Genomic DNA, 27,316 nt, shown 5'->3' with positions numbered 1-27,316 from the left:
ATGCACATATTAGGGTTACTGCTAAAAAAACACTTTTTAAAAATCTTAAAAATGTAAAAGAAACACTTAGAACAGCTGCCAGAAAAAAAACTGATAACTCTGTGGCCTGGCAGATGGTTTTGAAATCAAGCCCTTGACAACTCTGCTATAAAATGTTTTAGACATAGTAATCAAACTTGTTATAATAGTGCAACTCTCTGATATGGTAGGAACCATTTGAGATTAGCTACCAAATGTCAGCAAGAATTTTTTACATGTCTTTAAACCTTTCTTTCTACTATTCTATCTAGAACTGTCTCCTATCAATGTGATCAAGATATCATGTGTTATCATTTAGTGTGAAGAGAATTCCTTCCTCTTCACGGCCACCTTCTGTAATTTCAGTTATAGTTTCTTTACATTCTTCTCCTAAGGCACACCATGTCCTATTTATTGCTGCAAAGCCCCTGAAATCCGTGCCTCAACCTATGTCTGCTTCATCATTATGGTTCAATAAAAATCACTTCAGAGTGCCTGCTAAAACTTAGTAACATTAAGTCTAGAATGCCATTGTCCCATACATGAACTGCAAAAGAACCAAGTCTACTGAAGCAAAGGCTAAAAAACACAAGTATGCGCTGTTTGTGCTCTTTCCCCTAAAAACTGACCACATTATCTACTATGACAGTTAAGCTCAGTGACATCTCTGGCTATATATAATCCATACTCAATGTCATAAAATAAAATGTTAGGCCAGTAAGCTTTCACAATTTTTATTAAATCCTAGTCTAATTTAACAATATCTGATTTTATAGACATCATCCCATGGTGAATATGTTTAATAAGTGAAAGCAAATCAGACATCTAAGTCATTATTTTCTGCAGACTAAGCAATAAGATAACAACTACACAGAACACTACAGGTAATGACATACATACATTTACTTGCTCGGAGTTTTCATACAAGCCATGTTGTTTATCAAACTATATCTCCTAATATTTAATACAGTAGAATTAGTGATTGTAGTTCTCATATAATATTTTACTTACAAGTACCTTATTAAGTAACATTTTGACAGTTTCAGACTTTCCAAATTAGCATAATATACTCAAGAAAAAGAGCAAAAAGCGAAACGAAAACTGAACATAACAAGTTATTAAAAGGAAAATGAAGTGAAGAAAAAAAGGGGAAAGTGAAATATCATTGGGGTGGGGGGAAAAGAAAAAAAATCAAACAAGTCCAGATATTTGACTAGAAGGAAACAGATTAACCATGAATTTCACAAACCAAAATTTTCTAAATTCAATGCGATGCTAATCCTTTTGAACGTAAAAGCTGAGTTGAAACTAAAAGGTCGATAAACTGTTACTTTTGGCCTTAAATAGTACCAACTTTTCTGATCAAAGAAGGCCACAACAGTTAAGATTGAATTACTTGATTTTATTTTACACTAGGTGGTGGACACAAAAGCAATCCTCCTTAATAAAACTGACAATTAGCTTCACTCAGAACATTTTTAATAATGCGCATTTAAAAAGAAGTATTCATCTTACAAATTGTTCTGCAATCCAAATATACAATAGCTTGGAAAACAATGTTTAGAAAACAAAAGCCAATGTAAAAAGACAGATTAAAACAACTAAAGCAGTACAGGTTTTACATTGCTCTGATTTTACAGTTTTCTTACTGCATCATCAATGTCAGAAATCTGTTCCTTCAGCTGGCTCCACTGCTCAGGATTTAAAGAAATACCTAAAAAAAAGTTTAAAAATCAAAAATTGAATATCTACTTAAGCTCTCTTGAGGATTTTCATACTTCCAACTAAAATACTGTTTTATCTAAATTGCCATTTTGAATGGCACAATAGTACATTAAGAATCAAATCCCTTACGTTTGTTAATTACGCATTCATCACAATTACCTTAGCAGGCAAATCTTATACCCAGTTTTACTTTCAACACTGCATCCTGCATAATGCCTATTATACCCAGTGAGCGCAAATGATGATTTGAAGATTTATGTCACAAGTGCTTGCAAACTAGCAGGCTATGTGGCCAGACCCAGATTCGGTATGTGACACCCCATTTCTACAACCAGTTGTTTCCAACATTTGCTCAAAATTTCCACAGGAACTCAGCATGAATGACTGTGCTGAGCTCTTCCAGAAGCACTCACTTCACTTTGGAAAAATCCCCGAGACACGATCCAAACAGGACTTCTTAGACTGTGCATACTGGTTAAGCGTGCACTCTGGGGCTTCCCTGGTGGCGCAGTGGTTGAGAGTCTGCCTGCCAATGCAGGGGACGCGGGTTCGAGCCCTGGTCTGGGAAGATCTCACATGCCGCGGAGCAACTGGGCCCGTGAGCCACAATTACCAAGCCTAGGCACCTGGAGCCTGTGCTCCGCAACAAGAGAGGCCGTGATAGTGAGAGGCCCGTGCACCGCGATGAAGAGTGGCCCCCGCTTGCCACAACTAGAGAAAGCCCTCGCACAGAAAGGAAGACCCAACACAGCCATAAATAAATAAAGAAAGAAATTTAAATCATATGGGCTTCTAAGACCTCTGCTTAAAAAAAGAGTGCACTCTGGAGTCATGCTGCCAGGGTTCAAATCCCAGCCTCACTGTCACTAACTCTATGGTCTTTAAAAAATTAATTACCTCTAAACCTCAGTTTCCTCATCAGTAAAATGCTGCTTATAACTCAAAGGGTTGTTGTGAATAATTAAATTAGCTAATGTGAATAAAATCTCAGCCTATCACCAGACACATAAACATTTAAAACATTAGCTAATGACATGTTCCTACTTAAGACATAAAAGTATGAACAGAAAGTACTTTGTGCTTTAAACTTACAATGTTCTAATGCCTGACCCTTATAAGCACAAAAATAAACTAGAATTGGAAGATTAATGAATTTCTCAGAAAACTGCTGGAAGGCCATGAAGTTGAGAGAAAAGAGGAGAATATATTAGGGCAATACTTAGGAAGGGCTAATCAAATCCTTTTAGTAAATGTTTGCAGGAAAAAAAGAAATCTGGCATTGGCTACACTGGGACAACTTGAATGATCAATCCAGAAGTAGCCTGAAGAAGAAAAGGGTACGAAAGCATATAAATGTTAAGTTTAATACAGTCAAAAATTACATGAAGCAAACAAGTGGTACTTTTCAAAATGACATGCAGGCAGAGTAGAAGAAAATAAGGAGGCATTTTTTTCATTAACTAAGGATCCATCTAAAGCAGCTAACCAGCCAAATATACGAATTTCTGTTGGTACACAAATGTTCTGTAGCTATTTGGTGAATGAATAAAGCATGCTTCTGTGATGATGACATGCTTGGGACTGGATGAAGCAAAAATGGAAGGAGGACAAAGACCCACTTAAAGGATACCACCCTAAAGAATATCTGTTTGGAGATGAAGCAAAAGGAAACACTGTAAACCAGGATTTTCCATTCCTGATTTTACACCTTCCCAGTGCCCCCATTCTACTTCAGAATTGATGTAATCTTTTTAAAGGTATATTCAAGTAAATTAGCAGCCAACTGAAGTGATATTAGGGGTATTATTGGGGGGAGGGAGGGAGATATTTCAACAAGCTTTTATTTAAGACATTTCATCAAAATAAGTTAAGTGTCTTGTCCAAAAAGGCTACAGGGACTTCCCTGGTGGTCCAGTGGTTAAGACTCCGCACTTCCACTGTAGGGGGCACAGGTTCCATCCCTGGTCAGGGAACTAAGATTCTGCATGCCGCACAGTGTAGCCAAAAAAAAAACAAAGAAGGCTACAGAAGATAAAGAGAATCAACTCAAGGAGGATCTCCCATGCCCTATGCACCATCAACATTATTTCAATTTCAAATAAAGTCCAAACAATTTCAAGCTTAGATAATTTTAAATTTAGTCCCAACATTAGGACCAAATTCAGGAAATTAAATCTTACCTTTCCTTCCTGGTTTCATTTCACCTTCCGGATCCATCCAGTATTCTCTAATATCAATTAAGACTTTCCCTTTAAAGTCCCGAACACTGACATACCTCATTTTCCCAATCTGCAAAAGAAACAAAACATAAAATGGTGTTCAACAATGGCATCCATATTTATATTCACACTTGCTGCACACTCACTCTACTTTCAATCACAAAAATAATTACTATTCTCAATATCAAAACTACACCAAAGGAACTATCACTGTTAAAATCTTTCTAAAAAGATGAAAAAAGCCCATCTCACGTTTCCAATCACTTTTACGTTAAATTGGGACATACATAACAAAGTATTATTCAGCTTTAAAAAAGAAGGAAACTCTGTCACGTGCTATTTACAACAAGGATGAACCTTGAGGACATTATGCTACGTGAAATAAGCTCATCACAAAAAGATACATACTGGATGATTCCAGTACTTAATATGAGGTACCTAGGGACTTCCCTGGTGGCCCAGTGGTCAAGAATCCACCTGCCAATGCAGGGGACATGGGTTTGATCCCTGGTCCAGGAAGATCCCACATGCCACGGAGCAACTAAGCCCTTGCGCCACAACTACTGAGCCCACACACTGCAACTACTGAAGCCCATGTGTTCTAGGGCCCACGTGCTGCAACTACTGAAGCCCGTGTGCCTAGATCCCGTGCTCTGCACCAAGAGAAGCCAACGCAGTGAGAAGCCCACGCACCGCAACAAAGAGTAGCCCCCGCTCGCCGCAACTAGAGAAAGCCCCCGCTCAGCAACAAAGACCCAATGCAGCCAAAAAATAGATACATTTTTTTAAATTTCATATGCTTTAAAAAAAAAATACGAGGTACCTAGAATAGTCAGATTAAGATAGAAAGTAGGATGGTGATTACCAGGGGCTGGGGGGAGATCGGGAGAAAAGGGGAGTTGTTATGTACAAGATGAAAATATTCTGGAGCTGTTTCACAATAAAGTGAACATACTTAACATTACTGTATGCTTAAAAATGGTTAAGATGATAAGTTTTATGTTAAGTGTTTTTTTTTTTTACCATAAAGATCATTACAAAGCAAAATCTTGCACAAACCACAACCGTAGGAATCCATAGACTCAGCTAGCTACATTGCTTTAGCAACCATTCTGAATACAAGAATCCAAAGTTCCAGTCAACAGTAACATGAGATGGCTTTTCCTTTTAAACATTCATTTCAAATAACATCTTTAATACACTCCACTTACAGTCGCAAACTGAGAACTTAAAACTGTCCACAGAAAACTATTTTTCAAAAACCTTCTACTGCTGCTTAACACAAACTACAGATTGCACAGGGAAGGAAAAGGCTTACTCAACCAAGTGTCTATAAGCACTTTCCAGTATATCTGATCAAAACCTCTACCTCTACCTATCTGACTCACTTTAAACCTACTCTTCAATCTTCCTGACTTAAATACTAGCTGTGATCTTGTGCTTGAAACACATCATCATGTAAAAGTTGCTTTCCCTATAAACCTGGGTCCCTTAATGATTAAATAATCCCTTTTATTGGGATATCAAGTATTGCTATAGTAGAAGGACAGTTGTGCTGATACAAGTACACATTTACGGCTTCCATCTTGCCTATGTCCTCTCAGGTTGCTTTTTCTTGTCTCAGGTCTTGTTCATTTTCGTTCTCAAATTTCTCATCCCACTGGTGTGCCCCCTATTTGCTGGGTATGCCTCATGCTTTATGGAGAAAATACAGTCCATCAGGTATGGTTAAGTGCCTTCAAATCTCTCTTCTCAGTACTTACCCACATCTTCATCAATTCTTAAGTTCTTTACCTTTTGTATCCCATTTCTTGCGTATACAGCTGACCCCTGAACAACTGAGAGGTTAATTCAAGTATTTATACCTCGGCCCTCCACATCCAAGGATTAAACCAACCACAAACCATGCAGTATTTAGTATTGAAAAATATGTGTATAAGTGGACCCAGGCAGTTCAAACCTGCATTATTTGAGGGTCAACTGTACATTCTTTCCCTTTCTGTTGGTTTCTTATCTACCATTTCCAAACATGCTCATTCTCCTCTTTCTATAAGGCATTTTCCCTAATCTGCATTGTATAACTTTCCTCATGTTTCCTTCCTCCCTTTATTGCTTATCTTTGAAAGGCAAGAATTGCTGTTTCCATTGATTAAACTCCCAATGCCTATGCTAAAGTCACCAGTGATCTTACTGTCATTTTTAACGGCTTATTTTTTACAGTCCTTTGTGTCCCCTAGTGCCTGTCATACCGGGTTCCGAGCAAACTGTTTTAATGGATGAACTAAATAAAGACCAAAATAATTATCACAGTGAAACTCCCAATAGTGATTTATAACACTGATTTAATACCTAACAAATTTTTAAGTATCTTAGGCACCTATAGCACTGAACTGAACATTGTTTCATTTTGGTTTTTAAGGTAAGCCCATGTGACAGATGAATAGATAAAATTAAAATACACTGAAAACCTACTAGAGTAATACTGATTAGGTAAGTCAAGTAAGCATTCAGTGTGGGCTTGAGTAGTGCAAGAGACTTCGGGTGGTGGAATTTGACCTTGAAAAATGACAGGCCATTAATTAAGCAAAAGGGAGAAAAAAGTGATGAGGACATAGACCAAGGAAAGCAGAAAGATACAATACTGATGAGATTCAAAAGGCTGAATAGATGGAGCTATGCTGAAAAGGACTTGAAAAGCCAGGAAGAGAATTCTGAAGCCTTTATAGGTCCCTGAACTATGGACAAAAAAGAAAAAAAAACCAGAAGCAGAAAAACAGGGTTACAACTTTAAAATTTCACTAGAAAAAAAGTTAAAGATCAAGACTGAAAGCAACCTTTTTTTAAAAAACAGTATAAGTATATGAACGGCATTTTATCAGTCTTAAAAGTAGTAATAACAAGTACTCAGTTATTTTATGTAAAAAGCATGGTACAATACAGTTAACACAACACATTGTTAGCTAGCTTCACTTCTACCCTCGATCCCTAGAAACTTCTAACAAGCTTCCTCACCCACAATTTCAATGAAGTGTGTATAAATGTTTGTTTGCTACAGATGAACTTAAAAAGAGGCATGTTCTTTCTCCCAAACGTGACTGACCATCCACATACTTAAAACTTTGTGAATTTACAATTTGAAGTCTCTAATCACTCTTCAAATAACTTGTATTTGACTATTATAAATAAGAAATTATACAAAGTAGGGAAAAGTTATAGGTCAATAAACTGGCTCTCTTAAAATCTGGCAATAGTGATTCAGGGAACACCAGCACCAAAGAACTGTGGGGGTGAAAGGAGGGGAAGCCTGAGGACGCAGACCGATGCTGCTCTACCAACATCTGAATCCCTTATTGTAACCAAAAACTTACTGTGCGTTTTCTTTTGTATACTGCCCCTTAATATATTCAGTGTTCACTTTATTTTTTTTTTAATTTTTTTCTCCAGTGTTCATTTTAGCATAAAAAGCTTTAACGTGAATTTTCAAATAAAGATGGGCCCTACAGAAAATGGCACCACGTTTATCCCATGACGTTTCATTCTCCCAGCCCAAAGCACCAAATCCACAGTATGCACATTAATTCCAGAGTTTAAGCAATAGAGGCACTAGAGGAAAAAGAAGAGTCAGAAGGATACTTTGCCCCTAACATCGGGAATAAAGCAAGGATGTCTGCTCTCACCACTTCTTTTCAATATTGTACTGGAAATACTAGCAATAAAGCAAGAAAAAGAATGAAAAGGATGATGTAAAAACAAAAATCGTCATCAACAGAGAAATCTAAGAAGTCCTAAAAAATACATATATAACATGTAAATATATAAAATATAGAATATACGTGTATACTTACATATATCGTGTAATATCGTACATATTGTTTAGCAATGAACAACTGGAAAATGAAGTTAAGAAACAACACATTTTAAAAAAGTGGTTCTGAAGAACCTAGGGGCAGGACAGGAATAAAGACGTAGACATAGAGAATGGACTTGAGGACACAGGGAGGGGGAAGGGTAAGCTGGGACGAAGTGAGAGAGTGTCATGGACTTATATATACTACCAAATGTAAAACAGATAGCTAGTGGAAAGCAGCTCAGTGCTCTGTAACCACCTAGAGGGGTGGGATTGGGAGGGTGGGAGGGAGGGAGACGCAAGGGGGAGGAGATATGGGGATATATGTATAGCTGGTTGACTTTATTATACAGCAGAAACTCACACACCATTGTAAAGCAACTATACTCCAATAAAGATGTTAAAAAAAATAAAATAAGTCAAAAAAAAAAGAAACAATACATTTGCGGTAGAATCATAACACAAAATACTTAGGAATAAATTTAGCAAAAGACATACCAGAAGAATCACAAAACAGAGAAATCAAAAAAGATCTAAATAAATGGACAGAGATACCATATTCATGAACAGGAACTTCAATATTGTCAAGTTCCGACTCTTCCCAAATTGATCTTCAGATTTACCCAATCCCAATCAAAATCCCAGTAGACTTTTTGATAAAAATTGACAAGCTGATTATAAAATGTGTATGAAAATACAAAATACATAGAATAGCAAAAATAATTCTGAAAGTGAAGAACAGTGTTAAAGGGCTTACACTACCTGATTTCAAGACTCACCATAAAATCATAATTAAGAAAGTGTGGTACTAAAGACAGACATAGAGATCAATGGACTACAAGAGAGTTTAGAAATAGATAAATATTTTGTATATTTACTGATTTTCTTTAAAGATCCAAGGTGATTCAACAGGAAAAGAATAGTCTTTTGAACAAATGGTACTGGAATAACTCGATTATCTGTACGGGGTGAAAAATGAGTCTCAACCTCTATCTCACATTATACACAGAAAAAACTAATTCTACATGGATTAGAGACCTAAACATGAAAGTTAAAACTATAAAAAGTGTAGCAAAAAAAACACTGGCAAAATTTTTGTTTTTGGCATTGGGGTAGAGAACTGTATCTTAAACAGGAAACAAAAAGCATTAACCAAAAAAGCGAAAAATTGATGAAAATGGACATTTTCAAAATCAAAGCTTTTTAAAGATACTTAAATAGAAAAAGTAAACCACAGACTCAAAAAATATTCACAATACTTGTATCTGACAAAGGACTTGTATTTAAAATATTTTTTTAAATCCCTCAAATTCAATAAATCAAATGACCTTTTAATAGGCAAAAGATCTGAACAGAATCTTCAAACAAAAATATCAGACATTAGGGAAATAAAAAGTAAAACTACACATCCATTAATTAAAGAGGATAAAATTTTTAAGACTGGTAATACCCAGTGACGATGTGCAGCAATTGGAATCTCATACACTGCTGGTGGGTCTGTAAAATGGTACAGCTACTTTGGAAAAGTCTGACAGCTTCTTAAAGTTAAACATACACTTGGCCTATGACCCAGCAAATACATCTGGTGTTTACCCAAAAGGCGAAAATGTCCACAAAAAGACTTGTACAAGAATATTCACAGCAGCTTTATTCCTAATATCCCCAAACTAGAAACAACCCAAATGTCCACCCAAAATGAATGGATAAACGAACTGTAGTACAATCAAACAATGGAATACCAATCAGCAATAAAAAAGAACAAACCACTGATACTTGAAACAAGGAATGATCTCAAAACATTATGGTGAGCAAAGGATGCCAGACACAAAACAATACAGACTGTATGATTCCATTTATATGAGGCTCTAGAACAGGCAAAATAAATCTCTAGGGACAGAAATTACATCAGTGCTTACCTGGGGAAAGGGAATGGACTATAAAGGGAGGTCTGGAGGGAACTTTCCAAGGTGATGGAAATGGCCTCACTACAAAAGCATGTACGTTTAGAGAAAGACAAATATCATATGATACTGCTTATATGTGGAATCTAAAAAAATGGTACGAATGAACATATTTACGAAACAGAAATAGAGTCACAGATGTAGAAAACAAACTTATGGTTACCAAGTGGGGGGAAGGGAGGAAAGGGATAAATTGGGAGATTGGGATTGAGATATACACACTACTATATATAAAATAGATAACTAATAAGACCCTACTGTATAGCACAGGGAACTCTACTCAGTACTCTGTAATGACCTATAGGGGAACAGAATCTACTTGGGCTGGCCAAAAAGTTCGTTCGGGTTTTTCTGTAAGCTGTTAGGAAAACCCCGAAAGAACTTTTTTGCCAACCCAATAAAAAGAGTGGATATATGTATATGTACAACTGATCCACTTTGCTGTACAGCAGAAACTAACACAACACTGTAAATCAACCATATTCCAATAAAAATTAAAACAAAAATAAAATTTTAAAAAGCATGTACGTTTTTTACAGCTCACCAAATTATGCTTTAAATGTGTGCATTTTATTGTATATGGATTATATCTCAATAAAGTTTATTTTTAAAAAAAGAAAAGAACTTGCCCAATAGTCACCTCTTCCTTGAGGAGAAATAAAGCTGACAAATTCTTACCAAAAAAAAAAAAAAACCAAAAAAACTACCACAGAAAAATGAGGAGGTAGTAGTATAGATATAATTAAAAGTAGAAAGAATAAAGATCACTGCACTTACATGTCATAGGAGAAAACAACGACACAACAGAATGCATGTATTTTCACACACACATAATCTGGAGATTAACAAGAGAAAAATAATATGTACGTCATACAGAAGAGTGATTCTTCAATTTTTTTGATTTCCTGTCCCCTTTGGGGTACTGATGGTTATAAATAATCCCTTCAATACAAAAAAATCCAAAAAAAATTAATTTCATGGACTCCCAAAATAAACCCCCAGGTTAAGAACACCTGACTCAGTAATAACATAATTTAAAAGTAACAGGCTTATCCTTAAAATCATCAAATCAACTAAAGCAGTATTACTGATCCTTTGTGCTGAATTTTGAAGACGAATAGGGATCCCTCTGAAGAATAGGGATCAAAGTCCCCCGCCTCAATCATTCTGACCTTTTAAGACACAGGTACTAAGTAATTACAAGATAGTTCTCCAATCCACATCACATAAGTCATCTCAGGTAAATTATATCCCTTCGGAACCAAATTCTCAAAATTCAGAGCTGAAGAAACCAAACAAAAGCAAGCATCTAGTAGTATCGCCTCTCTACTCAGGAATCTGCCCAAATCATTCCACAGCTTAAAAGATTAGCATAGTGACTTTCCTTGGGCACAATTCTCTTCAAATATTACATTTAGAGAGCCGCTTATGTTTGATGCACATTGCTTTGCCAAAATTTAAGATCATTTCCTCCAGTTCTATTCTCAAGAGATGGGTATTTAGGTTAAAGAAAAAAAAAAAAATAACCCTGTCTTATGGCTGCTAAGCAATACTCAAACAACTTTAATTTAGATTTTAGACTTGTCTTTGGTAAAGTATACCTGATAACCCAGGTCCTTAAAGATACTAGCAATGTCTAAAAAAGTTCCACTCTGGGAGCTGTCTTCAAGGCATTTTCTTGGTAAATGAAAAATATAGGAAATATATATCTCTATTTTTTTAATTAAATAAATAGATTTTTTTAAAACTTTACAGAACACAATGAGCATAACTGATTTTCCTTCCAAAAACCCCATCCTTCACCTGTCTTTCCTAAATTATCAAACCATTATTACTAATAAAAATGAAATCCTCATTTTAAATTACATAACCAATGTATTCACTAGGTCCGTGAAAAGTCACTCTGAAAATCAGGCCTATATGATCCTCCTAAAGGCACTTTCAAAAGGGTGAGGAGTCTAACAGCCTTTGAGGCTTGGGAACCTCCCAAATGAGGGCTTAAGAACTGAACTCACTTCTTTTGGTGAGATAACCTCCCTATAAAAAAAGAACTGGTTTCCCAAAACTGCTCTAATAGAATAAAATCTCTAAATGTGGGCCCTAGTTTCTTTATCTGTACAATCAGGAGTAAGGGAGACAAGATGAAATCCATTAATAGACCACAAATGCTCTATTATCCAAGTACAAGCAGGCATACAGTGAACAGAATTGATCAGAGAAAAGCCCAAGATAACTGCCAAGCAAATACTTGAAAGTTTTTACCTTTAGTACAAACATTAAGTTGAAATATTCCAAAGCAGTCCTTCATTCTATATAGGAGGAAAGTCTATGAAAGGAAGGGATACTTTCTTGCAGATTTTACATTTCATTCTGCCCCTTAAAATAGCTTCCCACTGCACTTAGAATAAAACTAAAACTCCTAAAACTGGTCTCCCAACAGGAAAGCCCTGAAAGATCTGGCCTTCACCTTCCTCATCAACTAGACCTCCTACCTACACTCTCAGCCAACTTTCTAGGCTCCAGGCACAAGGGCTTCATAATTCCTGCACAATCCAAGCTCTTTAGCACTTCAAGGCATCTGCACATTCTCTGTCAAATTAATCTAATCTGCTCCTAGTTCCTCTAAAATATTCAGAAGACTAAAACCCATAAAAATCCATCTGCATTTTTGTCACTTTTTTTACATAGTTTTTAATTTAAAAATGTATGTATTTAAGATTTATAACATGATTCAATGTACATATTCCGAGTGAAAGACTACTACACTCAAGCTAACATATCATCTCCTCATCCTTACCATTTTTTGTATGATCAGTGCGCCTGAAAATCTACTTAGTACATCTCCAATGTTCAATACAGTATTAAGCATAGCTAGCATGTGTCTATTTCTTTATCTAGAGCTATAACAAGACAAAATTGAGTAAAACTTCTATTTTCCCATTCTCACATTAATCCTGGTACTGTCTTTCAAGGACATCAGTAAGCTTTAAAAAACAAAAAAATTAGTGCACACACACACAAGCCTTACTTTCTAGTCAAGTAAATGTTTGCAGTTTCATTTTGTCCAACCTTCTGACTTCGACTAATACTAATGTCTCCTTGAAACGCTTATCTTGTTTATGCTCCCACAAAGCACTTATTTTTTTCTTGCTCCCATTACTGTACTCTTCCTATCTTCCTTCACCTTCTCTAACCTATATCCTTTTTTCCTTCCATCCTGAATATCACAAGGCATGTCCTCAGTCACCTCCTCTTCTCCCTCTGGTTTATACTTACTTCAGTGGAAGGTTTCAGTCAACCATACTAATGACCCACATGAACAGTTCCCAACTAAGCCTTCTAGGTTCTAAAGCAGAGACACTTTATCACACTTACAATCAGATCCAAAAGGCCAAACTTAACCACCTCTGCCATTAAAACTAACTTATTTTCCTCTTATCTATCAAGGAAACCTTCATCTCTATTACTCTCAAATTTAAAACCAGTCTTCATTGATTGCTTCATTCCTCTAGTCCATTCTTCCTCACCAGCGATCTTAATCATCACTATTTCATCTTCTGGGAAAACCACCTAAGCTTACCACCTCACATAATTTATCCCCACTGCCTCTCCCATAAATCCTTCTTGTACCATGATGCCAATAACAAGTCTCCCTAAAACAAGATAAGAAACCCAAGGAAAGAAGCTATGCCAGTCCTGAGTAATTTCAAAGCCCTCTAATGAACTTCCCTCACTTTACCTCACTACTCAACCTTAATCCCCACAACAAATAAACTGAGGGCCCATTTTAGTAAACCCATTCACCCTTTCTGTTATCAAGCCAAAACTGGGCAGGTCATACTGCTGTTTCCCCTCCAGTAACATCCTATCCATACTTCACAGCCCAATACTAGACCTATCTCCTCCAAGCTGCTCTCTAAACGTGCAGTTCTCAATCTTTTTTTGCATTTCTCTAACTTTTAAATTCCCATTGTTTTAAATACAGCAAAACTACAGAATTCTAGATTTTAACAATCATCTAGCATCATATAAATTGCTTTCATTTCTACTAACTTGTTCTTATATTTCAAGGAATATCCTTAGTCAAGAGAATTGTAACATACATAAAAGATTATTATGCATTATCAGATTAAGGTACTTTTAACATTCTTTAGATCAAGCCAGGTAATAATTCCTCTGGAACTAAGGAAATAACCCACTTTACCTGAAACATGTTATCATCTCTGCTGCTGCTGCTCTGCTTAGAAGATGACAGGGCTCTTGAAGTTTCACCAGTCTTTTGCTTTTTTACAGGTTTTTCTGGAGCAACTTGCTTTTTCCTCTTTAACTTGAAAGAAAAACAAGAATATGGTTAAAATCTGCATAAGAACAAAACACATCTCAGGTTCAAAAGATTCCATTACTTTTCAAGACTTAAAGGATCAAAACACTCCATTTATTAATAAAAAAAAATCATAAATATATACACAAGCAAGTTTCACTTGACAACAAACTATGAAACTAACCTAGCACTGCTATCTAGTGCAGTGTTTTCAAACTGCTCTCAGAAACCCAAAAGATACTTCAAGCATTAGAGTGGTACTCACCAGAGAAAGTTATTTTATAGACTGGGATCCCTCATAAAATTTCTTTGGGAGAGAAAAAAGATGGAGGTATGGGGGCTGCTGCTTTTGAATAAACTTAAACTTTTGGAAACCACTCTAGTAAATTAGTCAGTTACTTATTTTTACAAAGAAAATGTACTAATTAGGAAGAATACAACCAACTTATGATTATTTATGCCTGCCTATTCCAAAAAGGACTTAAATTGTCTTAGCAAGTTTATGAGTAGGCAAAGCTAAGAAAGGTATTTTGTACTGGGCACCAGAGGTCAACAACTCATCACAAAAAAACCACTTAAGATAAACAGTAATGTGTTACACTAGCATTCAAAATCAAAACAATGTTTTAAAAGCAGCATTACTCTAAAAGTTTTTCATATAGCTTCATTCTCAAAATGAGCTAACAGGGACGTCTCTGCTGGCGCAGCGGATAAGACTCCGCGCTCCCAATGCAGGGGGCCTGGGTTTCATCCCTGGTCAGGGAACCAGATCCCGCATGCATGCTGCAACTAAGAAGCCCTGGAACCACAACTAAGGAGCCCACCTGCCACAACTAACTAAGACCCGGTGCAACCAAATTAATTAATTAATTTTATTTATTTAAAAAATGAGCCAACAGTCCATAAAATCCAGTAGAGTTCCCAATCCAAACAGTAGAGGGCAGTCATGTTCCTTAGTGGAAGGTATATAAACTATTAATGTTTTACCAAATTATGTGATGCTAGGTAAAATACTGATATAATGTATGTATTTATGTACACAAACTGAAAGACTGGATTCATTTAACATAAGTCCTTACAGGATTAACAGTATTATTTGGGATAAATAGCAAAAATTACCTCAGCTCAATAAGCAGAAAGCAATTATTCTTTTTATCAGGGTCTATATAGTCCTTGTGGAATGGCACATACCTGGCACATAAAAGCTCAATAAAAAACTTGTTAAATCAATGTATTCAAATGCTATACTATGTGCAAGTTTAAAAACTAAGAGACATTCCCTTCTTGAATATAGCCATGCATGCTCTTTGAAGTTTTTTTTCAACCTTCCAGGTGATATTATACTATGTACTTTCCTATAAAAGTCCATCTCCTCCAAGACTCTCATATAAGCTCTCTTGTCTTTTAACTAACACTGCTAACTGAGCTCAGAGACACAACTATGTAAGGTTTTAGGAGATAAAGGACAATTCTGCGTGGAAGAAGCCCTGACTACAGTGTGAGATGCTCAGTTAAGCAGAATGCACAGTTGAGCTTATAGCACAATTATCACCTAATGCAGAAAAAGCCTCTTCTATCAAAATGGGTACTTTCATGTTAGCTTTGCTGGGTGCTGATTTAATTAAAAGGAGGGGACCAGAGTTAAGTAACATTCTAATTTAAAATGTACCAAGCCAAATTTTATGTAATCCTTGAAGGCTAGATAAACAACAAGGCTGAGAAGACTGTCAAACTGACATCTGCTTTCAAGGAGTTCAGATAATTTGGCTCAACAACTACACAGAATACCTACAGATTAGGAAGATTACTAAATAATGGCAAATAGCGGCTTTGGCCTAAATCTAGTGCTATTCCCCTAGGAAGCCTTACGAGTCCTAAAAAGCCACAACAGGAAGCTTGTTAATGTCAGAAGACTTGCTCAAGTCTGACGTCGGGGCTTGGCCTGTGCGTGTACAACAAGCACCCTAAGCACTTTAGTCAAGTGGTTCAGGGGCCATCTGCACTTTCAGAAACATCCATCCAGGCTCTCGTTTTAAGATTCTGATATGCTGTGCAGTCCTTCAGAACTGGATGTGGGCAATACTGCTGAATTAAGTATCACAAAAATCACATGGTGTATATCACCTTTTTGTCAACTTCACTGTCAGAATCACTGCCAGAAGAGCTTGAAGAAACAAGTTCCTTTGACTTCGGCATTCTGAAAGAAAAATACATTATGTAAATAATTCATAATTTGCTCTACTACCTTCAAATTAACTCTCCCCCAATCAAAGGTTCAAGAAGTTCCACAGTTCTTTCTACCATTTTTGGTACTGGAGTTGTTACACTGAGCACAGAAGTTATGCTCTTAATCTATGCTCTTCCAAGTTGAAAATAACATGCCAAGTGAAGAGTTCTGAACCCAGCAAGAACTAAACGTCATACACATCTCATACTCCTACACCTCTCTCTTTCTCAAAGTCAATGGGGTTTTTTATACTTCATTTTAGCAGGGTTAGATGTTTATGTTTAGGGTAAACTGCAAAAAGGCAGCTGACAGCAATCCCTGTTAAAACCAAGAAGAAATATGAATTAATTCTCAGTACTGCTTTATACTTGCCACTGAGGAGACTTATGTACAATTATTCACTGCCGGAACTGATATCAACTTACACACAGCATGGTGAACAACTGTACTATACAGATGTCGATATTTAATTAATTTTACCATTATAATCCTATTTTTCATATTTTGTATATGTTCTTAATTTTTTTGGCTTTTTGACCATGCCAATCAAAGGAGCAAGTACTGAATCAAAGTTATACATAATTCACAGTTCATTTACATTTTACACTGATTTTCTACTCTGGAATACAACTAAAATTTGAAGAATCTGCTTATGGGAGGGGCAAAACCTTTCCTCCAACTCCTACTATGACCCTAGTTCCCCAGGTCCCCCCAGACAGAGGTACATAGGCCAGTACCTTGCTTTCCCTGTGGATGTTTACAGAGTGCCTGAGGGCAAGGCAGAGTCTTGTGCTTCTATGTTTCCCAAAATTCAAGGACTTTCACGCTGTACCTCTTTTCAAAGCACTTATAATACCAAGTGGTAAAATGCTTATTTTCAAAACAAGTATCTTTTGCTCTCTCCACCTCCATCTCAGAAGAGACTTGAGTCCTATTAACTTCTGTATGCCCTAAAGGATCCAATATACACAACATACACTATAATGTTTGCTGAAAAAAGCGGAAAAAAAGACTTCAAAAAACCCATAAATAATCCAGATCTCGACTAAACTTGCCATTAGCAAGGGCACTGAATGCATCCCGAAACAGGAAGTCAAGGTAAAAGAAATGGGCCATCCCTAGCCTAGCCACTAAATTCAAAAAGCTCAAACCATGCCCAAGCCAGCCATGTTGATTTTATCTGGCACTTTCTTGATGCCAAGAGTAGTAAATTCAGAGGGGAGCAAGCAACATTTATAGCCACGTTTTATACATTAATCCTGTTACTGCTCCGCTTTCCAACCTTATCTCCAAAATCAATTTAGTTGTTTTTCATGCTAGCTAATAATGCCAAGAAGCATTTTTTTTTTTAAAGGTAATCCAACTGAACGTACCCTGTTTTTCACTTTGAAACGGTCAGGCATAACTATACCATCTGTTCATGAAAGGTTCCTGGGGGCCTAAGATCATTTCAAAGAACCACCTCCTGTTTAACCCAAATAAGTCCATCCGACACGAAAACAAGGTAACGATAACTAAAGCCAGCTTGTTTGAACTTGTAACAAAATATATTTTCACTTTTACTTAATGAGCCTTTGCCGTTCAAGGGGAAAAAAGCGGGGGGGAAGCAGGCTCGCAATTCTGGCGAGGCGCTACTAACAGCGCTGGTGTGGAATATATATACAAAACACAACTTAAAAATCTCCGATCTCTGATGAAGGCATGGGGAAGGAGGGATTAGAAAACAAGAGGTGAAAATAAACTAGGACTAAAAGGCACGCGAATTCGGTACAACACGAGGGTGATAAGCAACAAAACGGAGGAAGGGGGCCGCGCGACGCCAGGCAGCCGCCAGAACCCCGGGGCTGACAACGCCTTGGGCGGTGGGAGACAGGTCGGTCGGAGGGGGCGTGGGAGGCGGCGAAATGCGGAGGAGACGGCGTGGGAGAGGAGGGACTTGCACCAAGCGCCATTTTCTTCCCTCGAAGAGCTCACTGCCCCCCAGCAAAGCAGCCGTTCACTCCCCCAGCGCCAATCGCCCCCACCGCCTGCCTTCCTCCGACCGGGTCCCCGCTCCTGGGGGCAGGGATGAGGACCCCGGAGAGACCTTGGGTAGACGCAGGCCCCGCACGCGCCCCCGCCCGGGCCGCCACTGCATTGTCCCGGGGACGCCCCGGCCCCCTTCCCGCGGCTCCTCGCCCCCGCCCGGCGCCGCCTCCCCCGCCGCCCCTGGGCCGTTCCCGGGGGCCAGCTTCGGGGGCCGAGAGGCCTGAAGCGCGTGGGGCGCGGGGTCGGGGATGAGGAGGGGTCCGGGAAGGCCGAGGAAGCACGGGGGAGATCAGGCAGCGCCGCCATTTCCCGCGGCCGTCGTCGATGAGAGGGACCGGGGCTGCAGGCGCGCAGCGGCCAGGCTGGCAAGGTGAGGGCCGACCGAGGGCGGTTTCGAGGGGGTGGGGGCGGGGTCCGCGCACTCACGCTCCGCTCCGATAGCCGAACTGCCTCCAGCTCGCCCGCTCGCTACTGACAGAGAAACGGAAGTGACGGCAGCAAAGAGACGCCTGCCCCGCCCCGCTGAGACCACGCGCACGTGATGGGGCGTGGCCTCCCCGCCGAAACCAACACCGAGACCCTTTCCAGGGCCTTAAAGGGACCGCCCCTCATCCTGAACCGATGCCACGAAAGTGAGATGCAGCGAAGATCGGATTTGACTTGTGAGTGAGTGAGGGAACGAATAAAACATGAATGACAAGCACCGAGCTTTGCACTTGCTCCATAAATGTTTCTTGTAATAAAGTGAAATGTCTGAAAAAGATCAACACTTCTGGCCCATTTTCCGAGAAAGGATCCTTGCCCGCCACCCCCTACTCTGGTATTTGACCCTGGCTAACAAAATCCGAAGGAAGGAAGCCAAAGTCATAACGTTTAATGCCAGAAAGTGCGAAGAAGAGTCTTTGTAGAAGTCCTTGGCCACACACCCACACACATTCCTAAACTGAAGTCCTGGGAAATTCCCTGGCGGTCCAGTGGTTAAGACTCGGCACTTTCTCTGCCAGGGCTGGGTTCAATCCCTGGTCAGGGAACAAAGATCCGGAAAGCCGCTGGGCAAAAAAAAAAAAAAAAAAAGGGTACGTAAACTGAAGTCCTGGAGGTGTAAGGTAGTTCACAGAAGGCAAGAGAAATCCATACTACAAGCAGGAATATGGTTAATAGAGTCTTTGAATCTATATTTAATGAATGCGGACTATAGCCAAGAATATATATTCAACACACATTTATCAGGCACTCACTATGTTCCAGGTACTGCAGTGAGGCACTTTACATATAATTATCCTAACAAGCACTTTCCAACGTAGGAATGATTATTCTCTCCATTTTCTAGATGAAGAAACCAAGGGTCAAAAAGTTTAAATAAGCTCTGCTCTAGGTTATACAGGGAGTGAATCATGATTCAAACCCTGCACTGCCTGAGTCACACTGCTGCAGACTGAGGCAGATTGCAAATACTCTAGGCCACTTCTATTCATTCAGTGTCAGGTTAGATGACCACTTTTTAAAAATGAAACACTTGCTGTTTAATTCCTTTTATACAACATTCCCAAAAAAGGCAAAAATAATCCATGGGGATCTAGGTCAGGTTACCCTTGGGGGATATCACTTGGAGTGAGTATGACAGAACCTGTGGGGATGCTGAATAAATCTTGGTCCGGGTGGTGGTTAGGCATGTACGGATGTAAAAATTTCACTTAGTATTCGTGCATTTTACATTATACAAGATACACTTAAATGAGAAAGATGAAAGAGTCAAAAATAAAAATATGAAAATTAGACTGTAAAAAGATGAAACTCACTCAGGAACCACTGTTCCAGCATGGTAGCTTGCCAGCCTGGAGTTTACACACCCAAATGCAGTTAAGGAAGCACCTTCAATGACTATGACCAGCTGACCTAAGTTCCCTTGGACTTTGTAGGGGGTGTCTGATTGGATGAGCTCATGCAGTGGGGTAACTAGAAGATCAGCCGGTGGCCTGGGCCCTGGTAGCCATGGATATGGTTCTCTCTCGAAATCTGGATGCTGGATGAGAAAAGACAGAGTTCAGGGCACTGGTTGGAGTCATGTGACTCACAACCTCCTCTCCCTGTCTTCCAAGAAAGAGCTACAACTCTCTTTACTCAAGTGTAGGAAACTGCCCAAAGGTCCTTCCCCAGTTTATTCACTCATTTCATAAACAATGTATTCAGCACCTACTCTGTGCCAGTGCCGTTCTAAGTGCTGGGAATTCAGGAATTAACAAGACTGACAGGGTCACTGTAAACTCATGGAGCAGACAATAAGCAAGTAAAGAATTAAATAGAGTTGGTAATTTCAGATAAGTGCTATAAGAAATAAAAGAAAAACAGGATGATGCAGTAAAGAGTATTGGGATGAGGTTAATTGAGATCTGAAAGGGATGAAGTGGGAGTATTCGGGCAGAGACCCTAATGAAAAGAGCAGCCAGGGTAAAATTTGGGTGCTGGGGGTTCCAAGCAGAGAAAGCAGCAGCTGTGCAAAGACCCCAGGGTTAAGGTGAGTCTAAAGAACGGAAAATTCTCTTGATGTAGAACTCCACTGGAGACCACGGGCTGTACAGAGGTGGAGCCCACACAGCAACTCCCTAGGCTCAGTGCCAGGGCTGCCCAGGCCCCAGGAAGCGCTGGCTCTGCAGAGTTACAGGAGCCCAGTTCTGGCCTTTCTCCAAGATCCAAGACAGCGCCTCCTCACCTATCACTACCTGTTCCTCCTCACCTATTACTACTACTAATTAGCACCAAGGAATCCCGCAGCTTCCCTCTAGCTGGATCTGTGCTCAGAAGAATAGATCTATGTCAGCCAAGAATTTGTTTTTTGAGGTATACATGAAATAGTGCAAGACTCCGTATAATTGTCAACTGAAAGCTACAACCATAAATGCTATCAAATGCTTCACAGAGAGCTGGACCTCTGAATTGGAATAGACTGAGGATGCTCTGAAGAGAACAGCCTTAAGCTTGACCTAGGGAGATGAGAGAGAACATTTGGAGTGGGAAAAGAGGAAAACTCTGAGCTAGGTATGACCACAAAATGAGTAAGGCACATTGAGAGGCTATGAGCAGTCAATTCTGTCAGTGTAAAGTTCGCATAGAGGAAGAGTAGGAGATTCATCTGGAAAAGTGGGGTGAAGCCAGATGGCGAAGGGCCCTAAATGAAGTCCAAGGAGTTTGGATTTTATCCCATGTGAAAAAGAAGACAGTGAGTGTTGAATGTCTTGGGTGATATAAAGATTGCAGGCAGCCCCAAAATATGCCACTTTGGCCCATCGATTATTTTGAATTAAAATTACTTAAGAAACAGCAGATATAAGAAGGACATTCAGGGACTTCCCTGGTGGCACAGTGGTTAGGAATCCACCTGCCAATGCAGGGGACACGGGTTCGAGCCCCGGTCCAGGAAGATCCCACATGCCGCAGAGCGGCTGGGCCCGTGAGCCATGGCCGCTGAGCCTGTGCGTCCGGAGCCTGTGCTCCGCAACGGGAGAGGCCGCAACAGTGAGAGGCCCGCGTACCGCAAAAAAAAAAAAAAAAAAAAGAAAGGCAAAAAAAGATCTGTTCTTCTAAACTTAAACCACTAGATCCAAGTAAATCTGCTTTGAAACCCATTGGCCTGAATGCAGAGAGGAGCGAGGCAACCTTCCTTCTTTGCCACTGATTACTGCACAGCTGTAGAATTGCGTAGGCTCAAGGCGGCCACCGAAAATAAATTCCTAAGCCCCAGTGTGCAACAAGAGAGGAGTCCATACCCAGGAGAGAGAGGAGGCCGTGGACCCCAGCAGGACAACACTTGGTCAAAACAGTGTTCAGTGGTGACCACCACGCCCTGGATCAATCTCACTCCCAGCAGTGGGAGATACAAGAAGAGCCTTCTCATGGCCACTATAGCAGTAAATGTATGTAGTGCAGAAGCCCAAAATATGAAGAGAAACAGCAGGTAGAGGGATGGTTAGGGATTTGGCAAAGTAGAAGCAGAATCCTGAGAAGCTCAGAATACAAACACGAGATGCCGTGGAAGTCTGGGAGGTGCAGGGGATGTGAGTGAATAAAGAGGTGAACAACTGAGTCTACATATGGAGCAATTAGATCCATGGTGCCTATCCACCCCACCCTCATAGGAGAAAGGGAGTTGTATCTTTTCTGGAGAAGTCAGAGAGGGGATGGTATGTGTGAAGAGATAGAGGGGCAAACAGACTTGCAGGAGACTGAGTCGAAGTCTGAATATTAATGTGAAAACATCCCTCCCCAGACTCTTTCCCCTTCTAGAGCTATTTGACTTTTAAAAGAATAAATGCAGACAAAAATACAAATTAATTCCTTAAAAAACATATTTTGCGAAACGCTGAATCATAATGAAATAAAGTAACCATAAGCAGATGTAAACTATTATATATAGGATGGATAAACAGCAAGGTTCGGGCTTCCCTGGTGGCGCAGTGGTTGAGAGTCCGCCTGCCGATGCAGGGGACGCGGGTTCGTGGCCCGGTCCAGGAAGATCCCACATGCCGCGGAGCGGCTGGGCCCGTGAGTCATGGCCGCTGAGCCTGCGCGTCCGGAGCCTGTGCTCCACAACAGGAGAGGCCCGCATACCGCAAAAAAAAAAAAAAAAAAAAAACAGCAAGGTCCTACTGTAGAGCACAGGGAACTATATTCAATATCCTGTGATAAACCATAATGGAAAAAATATGAAAAAAAAGAATGTCTATATGTGTATAACTGAGTCATTTGCTGCTGTAGAGCAGAGACTGGCCCAATGTCGTAAATCAACTATACTTCAATTTAAAAAATGAAGGAAAGAAAGAAAGAAATAGGGAAGAAAAAGGCCGTGAAAATAAACATTGAGCTGGTCTGCTGGCTCGGGCCCCTGCACACCTTCACCCCTCTCTCACACACGCACCTACCTAAAGAAATTGTAGGAGAGGCAAAAGTTTACCTCCACCCTCTTAGAATCTTCACTGGGCCTGAGAATTAAATAAAGATAAATAAACTGGAGGGAAGCATACACATTTATTTAGCATACGATTTACATGACACAGAACCCCTCAAAAGGAAATGAAGACCCAAAGAAGTGGCAAGATCTAGATGCTTTTATACGAGGTTGAATTAGGGGTAATTGTGGCAAAATAACTAAATTACGCGGAGAGGCTAAAGGAAGATAAGAATTATTTGAACAAGGTCTATTTGTACGAATTTTCTCAGTCTCAATTTCCAGGCTTGATGACAGGTAGGCTACTTTCCTTCTGGTATGGGAAAGACATCTTCCATATGAGGGTTTTATCCCCTGCTTTTAGAAAGAAAAAGCGGAGGGAGGATCAGAGTATCCTTCTTGTACCTGCTGGTTTTTAAAGTGCCTTTAGCTCAAAATAATGTTGATATCAATTTTAAGGCATATTTTAGGGTGACATATCTGGCCAACTTCAAAATCATGCTTAACATTCGAGGTAAACCAAGAACACGTAAATGAATATAGCGTCCTCGGCGCCTCCGTCTCTTGCCCCTTTAACAGCAGTTTTCATTCAGTTTCTGTGTCACTGAGGGAACTGGGCGGTGTGCCTGTGGTAGGTTTGGGTTTCAATTCTCTGAGCCCCAGGAGGTGGAGAACGGTTAAGGAAGTATGAATTTTTAGAAGCAGGGAGATGTGATGCTTTGCATGCAAATTTAGTTGGCTCCGTTTTCCTGGGCTGTGGTTCCTGGTGAAACTATTAGCAAATCTTTGTTCAGAAGTGATTTCCATTACTTTTAAGTAAATATAATTCAAAAACTAAACAAAAATAAATGTTTACATTTGAGTGAAAGAGAAAGGGGAAATTTTATTTACAGCAAAATAGGACTGCAGTTGCTTTCAAATAAGAGGGAGGCGTAATTCATGTGCATTTGCAGAGGATGAGGGTGGGGAGCTGCTCCTTTTACAGAAAATCCCTAGAGGGAATCTTTGGATGTGAAAGGACTCCCCTCCATCCCCACTCCATCCAGGACTGGGTCTGGAAGCAGTGAATAATACAAAAAGGAGGCTAAGTAAATGAATTGAACTTGGAGTATCTGTAGGTAGACCAGAAAGGGAGGCGGCTTGGAGAGATGGGAGGAGAAGAAAAAGAGTGAGGGCAACAGCTCAGGAACTGTGAAAGAGCAGAACTTGAGGAAGAGACAGGTAGCGAGAAATTCCTGGAGACCTGGAGAGGTTGGGGGGACTTTTAAGTGGTTCCCTGCCCTTCACTGCGCCGTTAACACCCTCCATTACTCATTTCTCCCAAAAGTTCAGAAAAAGATTTATACAAGCAGCAGGATATTGTTTTGAAACCTTACCCATTGTGGCTCCATTTCCAGCACTTCCTTCTTTCTGACCTTCCTCCTCCCACATCCCCACATTCTCAGCTCCAGCATTACACAAAGAGAAGGATGTCGGAGCAGAGCAAAGGGGTCAGATTCTTGGCTTTTGGTGTTTAAAATCTTAGGATTCCAGGCATAAATTATAGATTTTAAATAACATGTAATTAGTCAAATTCTATTCCTTCTGCCCCTACTCCCACTTCGAGATTTTCCCTATTCTCTGGACTAGGGAAAGGGAAAGTCAGAGAGAAGAGAAATGAAACTTTTCTTTAGTGCCTTTGTAAAGCAGCTCTGGACTTCCCTGGTGACTCAGTGGTTAAGAATCCTCCTGCCAATGCAGAGGATACAGGTTCGAGCCCTGGTCCGGGAAGATCCCACATGCTGCGGAGCAAATAAGCCTGTGCACCACAACTACTGAGACTACGCTCTAGAGCCCACGTGCCACAGCTACTGAGACCACATGCTGCAACTACCGAAGGGTGTGCGCGTAGAGCCCGTGCTCCACAAGAGAAGCCACCGCAATGAAAAGCCCACACACCGCAATGAAGAGTAGCCCCTGCTCGCCGCAACTAAAGAAAGCCCACGCGCAGCAATGAAGACGCAATGCAGCTAAAAATAAATAAATATTTTAAAAAAGAAAAGAAAAACATCTCTGCTCCCTGTTCCCAGACCAGCTCTGGAGAAGAGCCCCGCAGAGCTTGGGGATTGGGAGCAAAGCGAACCAGTGCCTTGCTTTCAAGATGGGCACCCTCTTAGAGGTCCTCTGCACCCCCAGGGTGTGGGTAGAGATGTCTATGTGACACATCAAGGATGCCAAGCCTAAGGCAGCCTCACTGAATCCTGGGACTCCTCGCTGCAGGACTCAGCAGAATTATCTTCCTCACTGGCCAAGAGTAGCAAAGATGTGGCACCGACAAGCAGCAGACCTGGAAGCTTTGCAGTCAGGGCAAGGAGATCTCACCAGCTTTGATCTGAAGAGAGTGAACAGAACAAAGAACATCTCAGCGAATGCCAGGGTGAAGAAGTAAGAAGGACAAAACCAGACAAGATAAGCTCAAGTGAAGACCAGTGTGAACAGATGGGGGAAGAAAGGCCACACCCCACCACCACCCTCGAAGCTCTGATGCCATCTAAGCCCACTCCACCCCTGCCCAGAATTTAAAGGGGAGAAAGACAGAAGGGGATAAATCATGAGTTTAACCTGAAATGGGCTAAGATGAAGCTTCTGACTAGATAGAATGGTGATCACGAGCCACAATCGTAGAAAAATTAAGAAAGTCACCTTTCTCTTCAGCCTGAGTTTGTAACATGAGAGCCACACCTGAAACCTACAAAGAGGAGAGAACAAGAAATAAAGGAAGAGGGGCAGTGTTGTATGCGAGGGATGGTGTGGGCACAGGGGGAGGCCAGTAGCCCCTCACTTAGGCTGAAACAGGGAAGCAGACCATAGCACCAAATGACCAGATCTTAACTCTCTCCAAAAAATTTTTGGAAAACTAAGGGAGAATGCTGGAGGTCCCATGGGACATGAGGTGGAAACAACAATCATTCCATTTGAATATTAAAGGATTGGTGGCTCTGGAAGTCTAGAGGTCTTGAGAACACCTAGGGTGGGGCCAACTGGATCTTACATGCAAATGGGAAAACAAACGACAGGGAGCCCTGGGCATCCCTCCAGTGCAGTGATTCTCAAGAGTTGGGAAGGGAGAGGTACAATGTAGAGGGGTTGGTAAAAAGGAAGCATCCATCTTTGCAGGGTATGATTTACATTCCTCAGACACAGTGAAGTGAGCAAAAGCTAAGGGAAAAAAGTCATGTTTCACAGGCTTTAAAGGAGATGGGAGATCTCCCTTTCCTATCCTGCTAAAAGTCTGGAGAGTTAGGCCTAGAGACAGAATGGGAAGGAGGAACCTGCAAGAATATTTACCTGGTGTTATGTGGGCTTGGCTTCAATGGGACATAACAATTCAACTCAATGGGCCATAGCAATCAAAAGCAAAGAGAGCAAAATTCCTCTGTCAGCAGCTATAGGTAATGCTGGTCATCTGAAGATCAAAATGAACAAGATGATATGAATGAGACAGGAGAAGGAAGGGCTGTATTTGCTCCTGAACGGGCAGGGCTAAGACCTACTCACTAAAATTCCCTTCTTACCAAACAAGCTGCTGCAGGCCTTCTATGTATCTGCTGAAATTAACTTTCATAATACGCTATTAAAGTTAATAATTTGTAATTCCAAAAGTTTAATACTCCTTCTCACTCAAGTAATTATAAATAAACATGAATTATATGTAAGGTCATATGCAATGAGTAATAGGAATATATTTTAAAAAGCTATTTAAATACAAATTGCTAAGCATTTTTCCCCTAGGGTGACTTTTCTGAACTTGGTAGTAGAGCTATCCTTAGATCCAACTTTCATTAGATCCAACTTTCATTGTCACCTTTTATAGAAGAATGCATTGTATAATGGCAAAAATAAACATACCAGTTTTACTAGGTGAATAGCATAACTCATCTTACTATCTATACCTGACTTCTTTAATGTTCAATAAAACAATATAATTAGTTTCTAGAACATATGCCATAACTTACATCCAGCTGAGTGTTTTCCTCTTCAAAAGTCAT

At 40.1% G+C, this 27,316-nt stretch overlaps 2 protein-coding genes and 1 long non-coding RNA gene across 4 annotated transcripts; all 3 read right to left on the bottom strand.

Annotated features, from left to right (window-relative positions):
* Positions 1-736: 736 nt before the first annotated feature.
* SUB1 (SUB1 regulator of transcription) lies at positions 737-18,869 on the bottom strand. Of its 2 annotated transcripts, none has more exons than XM_022599799.3 (5): positions 18,773-18,869; positions 16,216-16,288; positions 13,975-14,097; positions 3,924-4,032; positions 737-1,732 (listed from the first exon to the last, which is right to left on the bottom strand). In XM_022599799.3, the coding sequence occupies exons 2-5, from the start codon at positions 16,285-16,287 to the stop codon at positions 1,653-1,655; spliced, it is 384 nt and encodes a 127-aa protein (XP_022455507.1). In that variant the 5' UTR covers position 16,288; positions 18,773-18,869; the 3' UTR covers positions 737-1,652. The 2 variants fall into 2 exon arrangements, with proteins under 2 accessions (XP_022455507.1, XP_022455514.1); XM_022599806.2 differs by lacking the exon at positions 18,773-18,869 and adding an exon at positions 17,056-17,183.
* On the bottom strand, positions 7,378-13,968 carry LOC149749521 (uncharacterized). Its single transcript, XR_016392616.1, has 2 exons — positions 10,548-13,968; positions 7,378-8,768 (listed from the first exon to the last, which is right to left on the bottom strand). It is a non-coding gene; the product is annotated as an uncharacterized LOC149749521 (long non-coding RNA).
* LOC149749520 (uncharacterized) lies at positions 17,188-27,316 on the bottom strand. The gene is made up of 3 exons (XM_089908551.1): positions 27,284-27,316; positions 17,692-18,814; positions 17,188-17,268 (listed from the first exon to the last, which is right to left on the bottom strand). The coding sequence occupies exons 1-2, from the start codon at positions 27,314-27,316 to the stop codon at positions 18,035-18,037; spliced, it is 813 nt and encodes a 270-aa protein (XP_089764677.1). The 3' UTR covers positions 17,188-17,268; positions 17,692-18,034.

The sequence above is a fragment of the Delphinapterus leucas genome, chromosome 3 (genome assembly GCF_059928025.1).
Source record: "Delphinapterus leucas isolate spDelLeu-1000000601 "Yukka" chromosome 3, BTC_Dleu_Yukka2, whole genome shotgun sequence".
Classification (NCBI taxonomy): domain Eukaryota; kingdom Metazoa; phylum Chordata; class Mammalia; order Artiodactyla; family Monodontidae; genus Delphinapterus; species Delphinapterus leucas.
The sequence above is the reverse complement of the archived record's forward strand: the minus strand, read 5'-3'. Positions and strand labels throughout refer to the sequence as shown.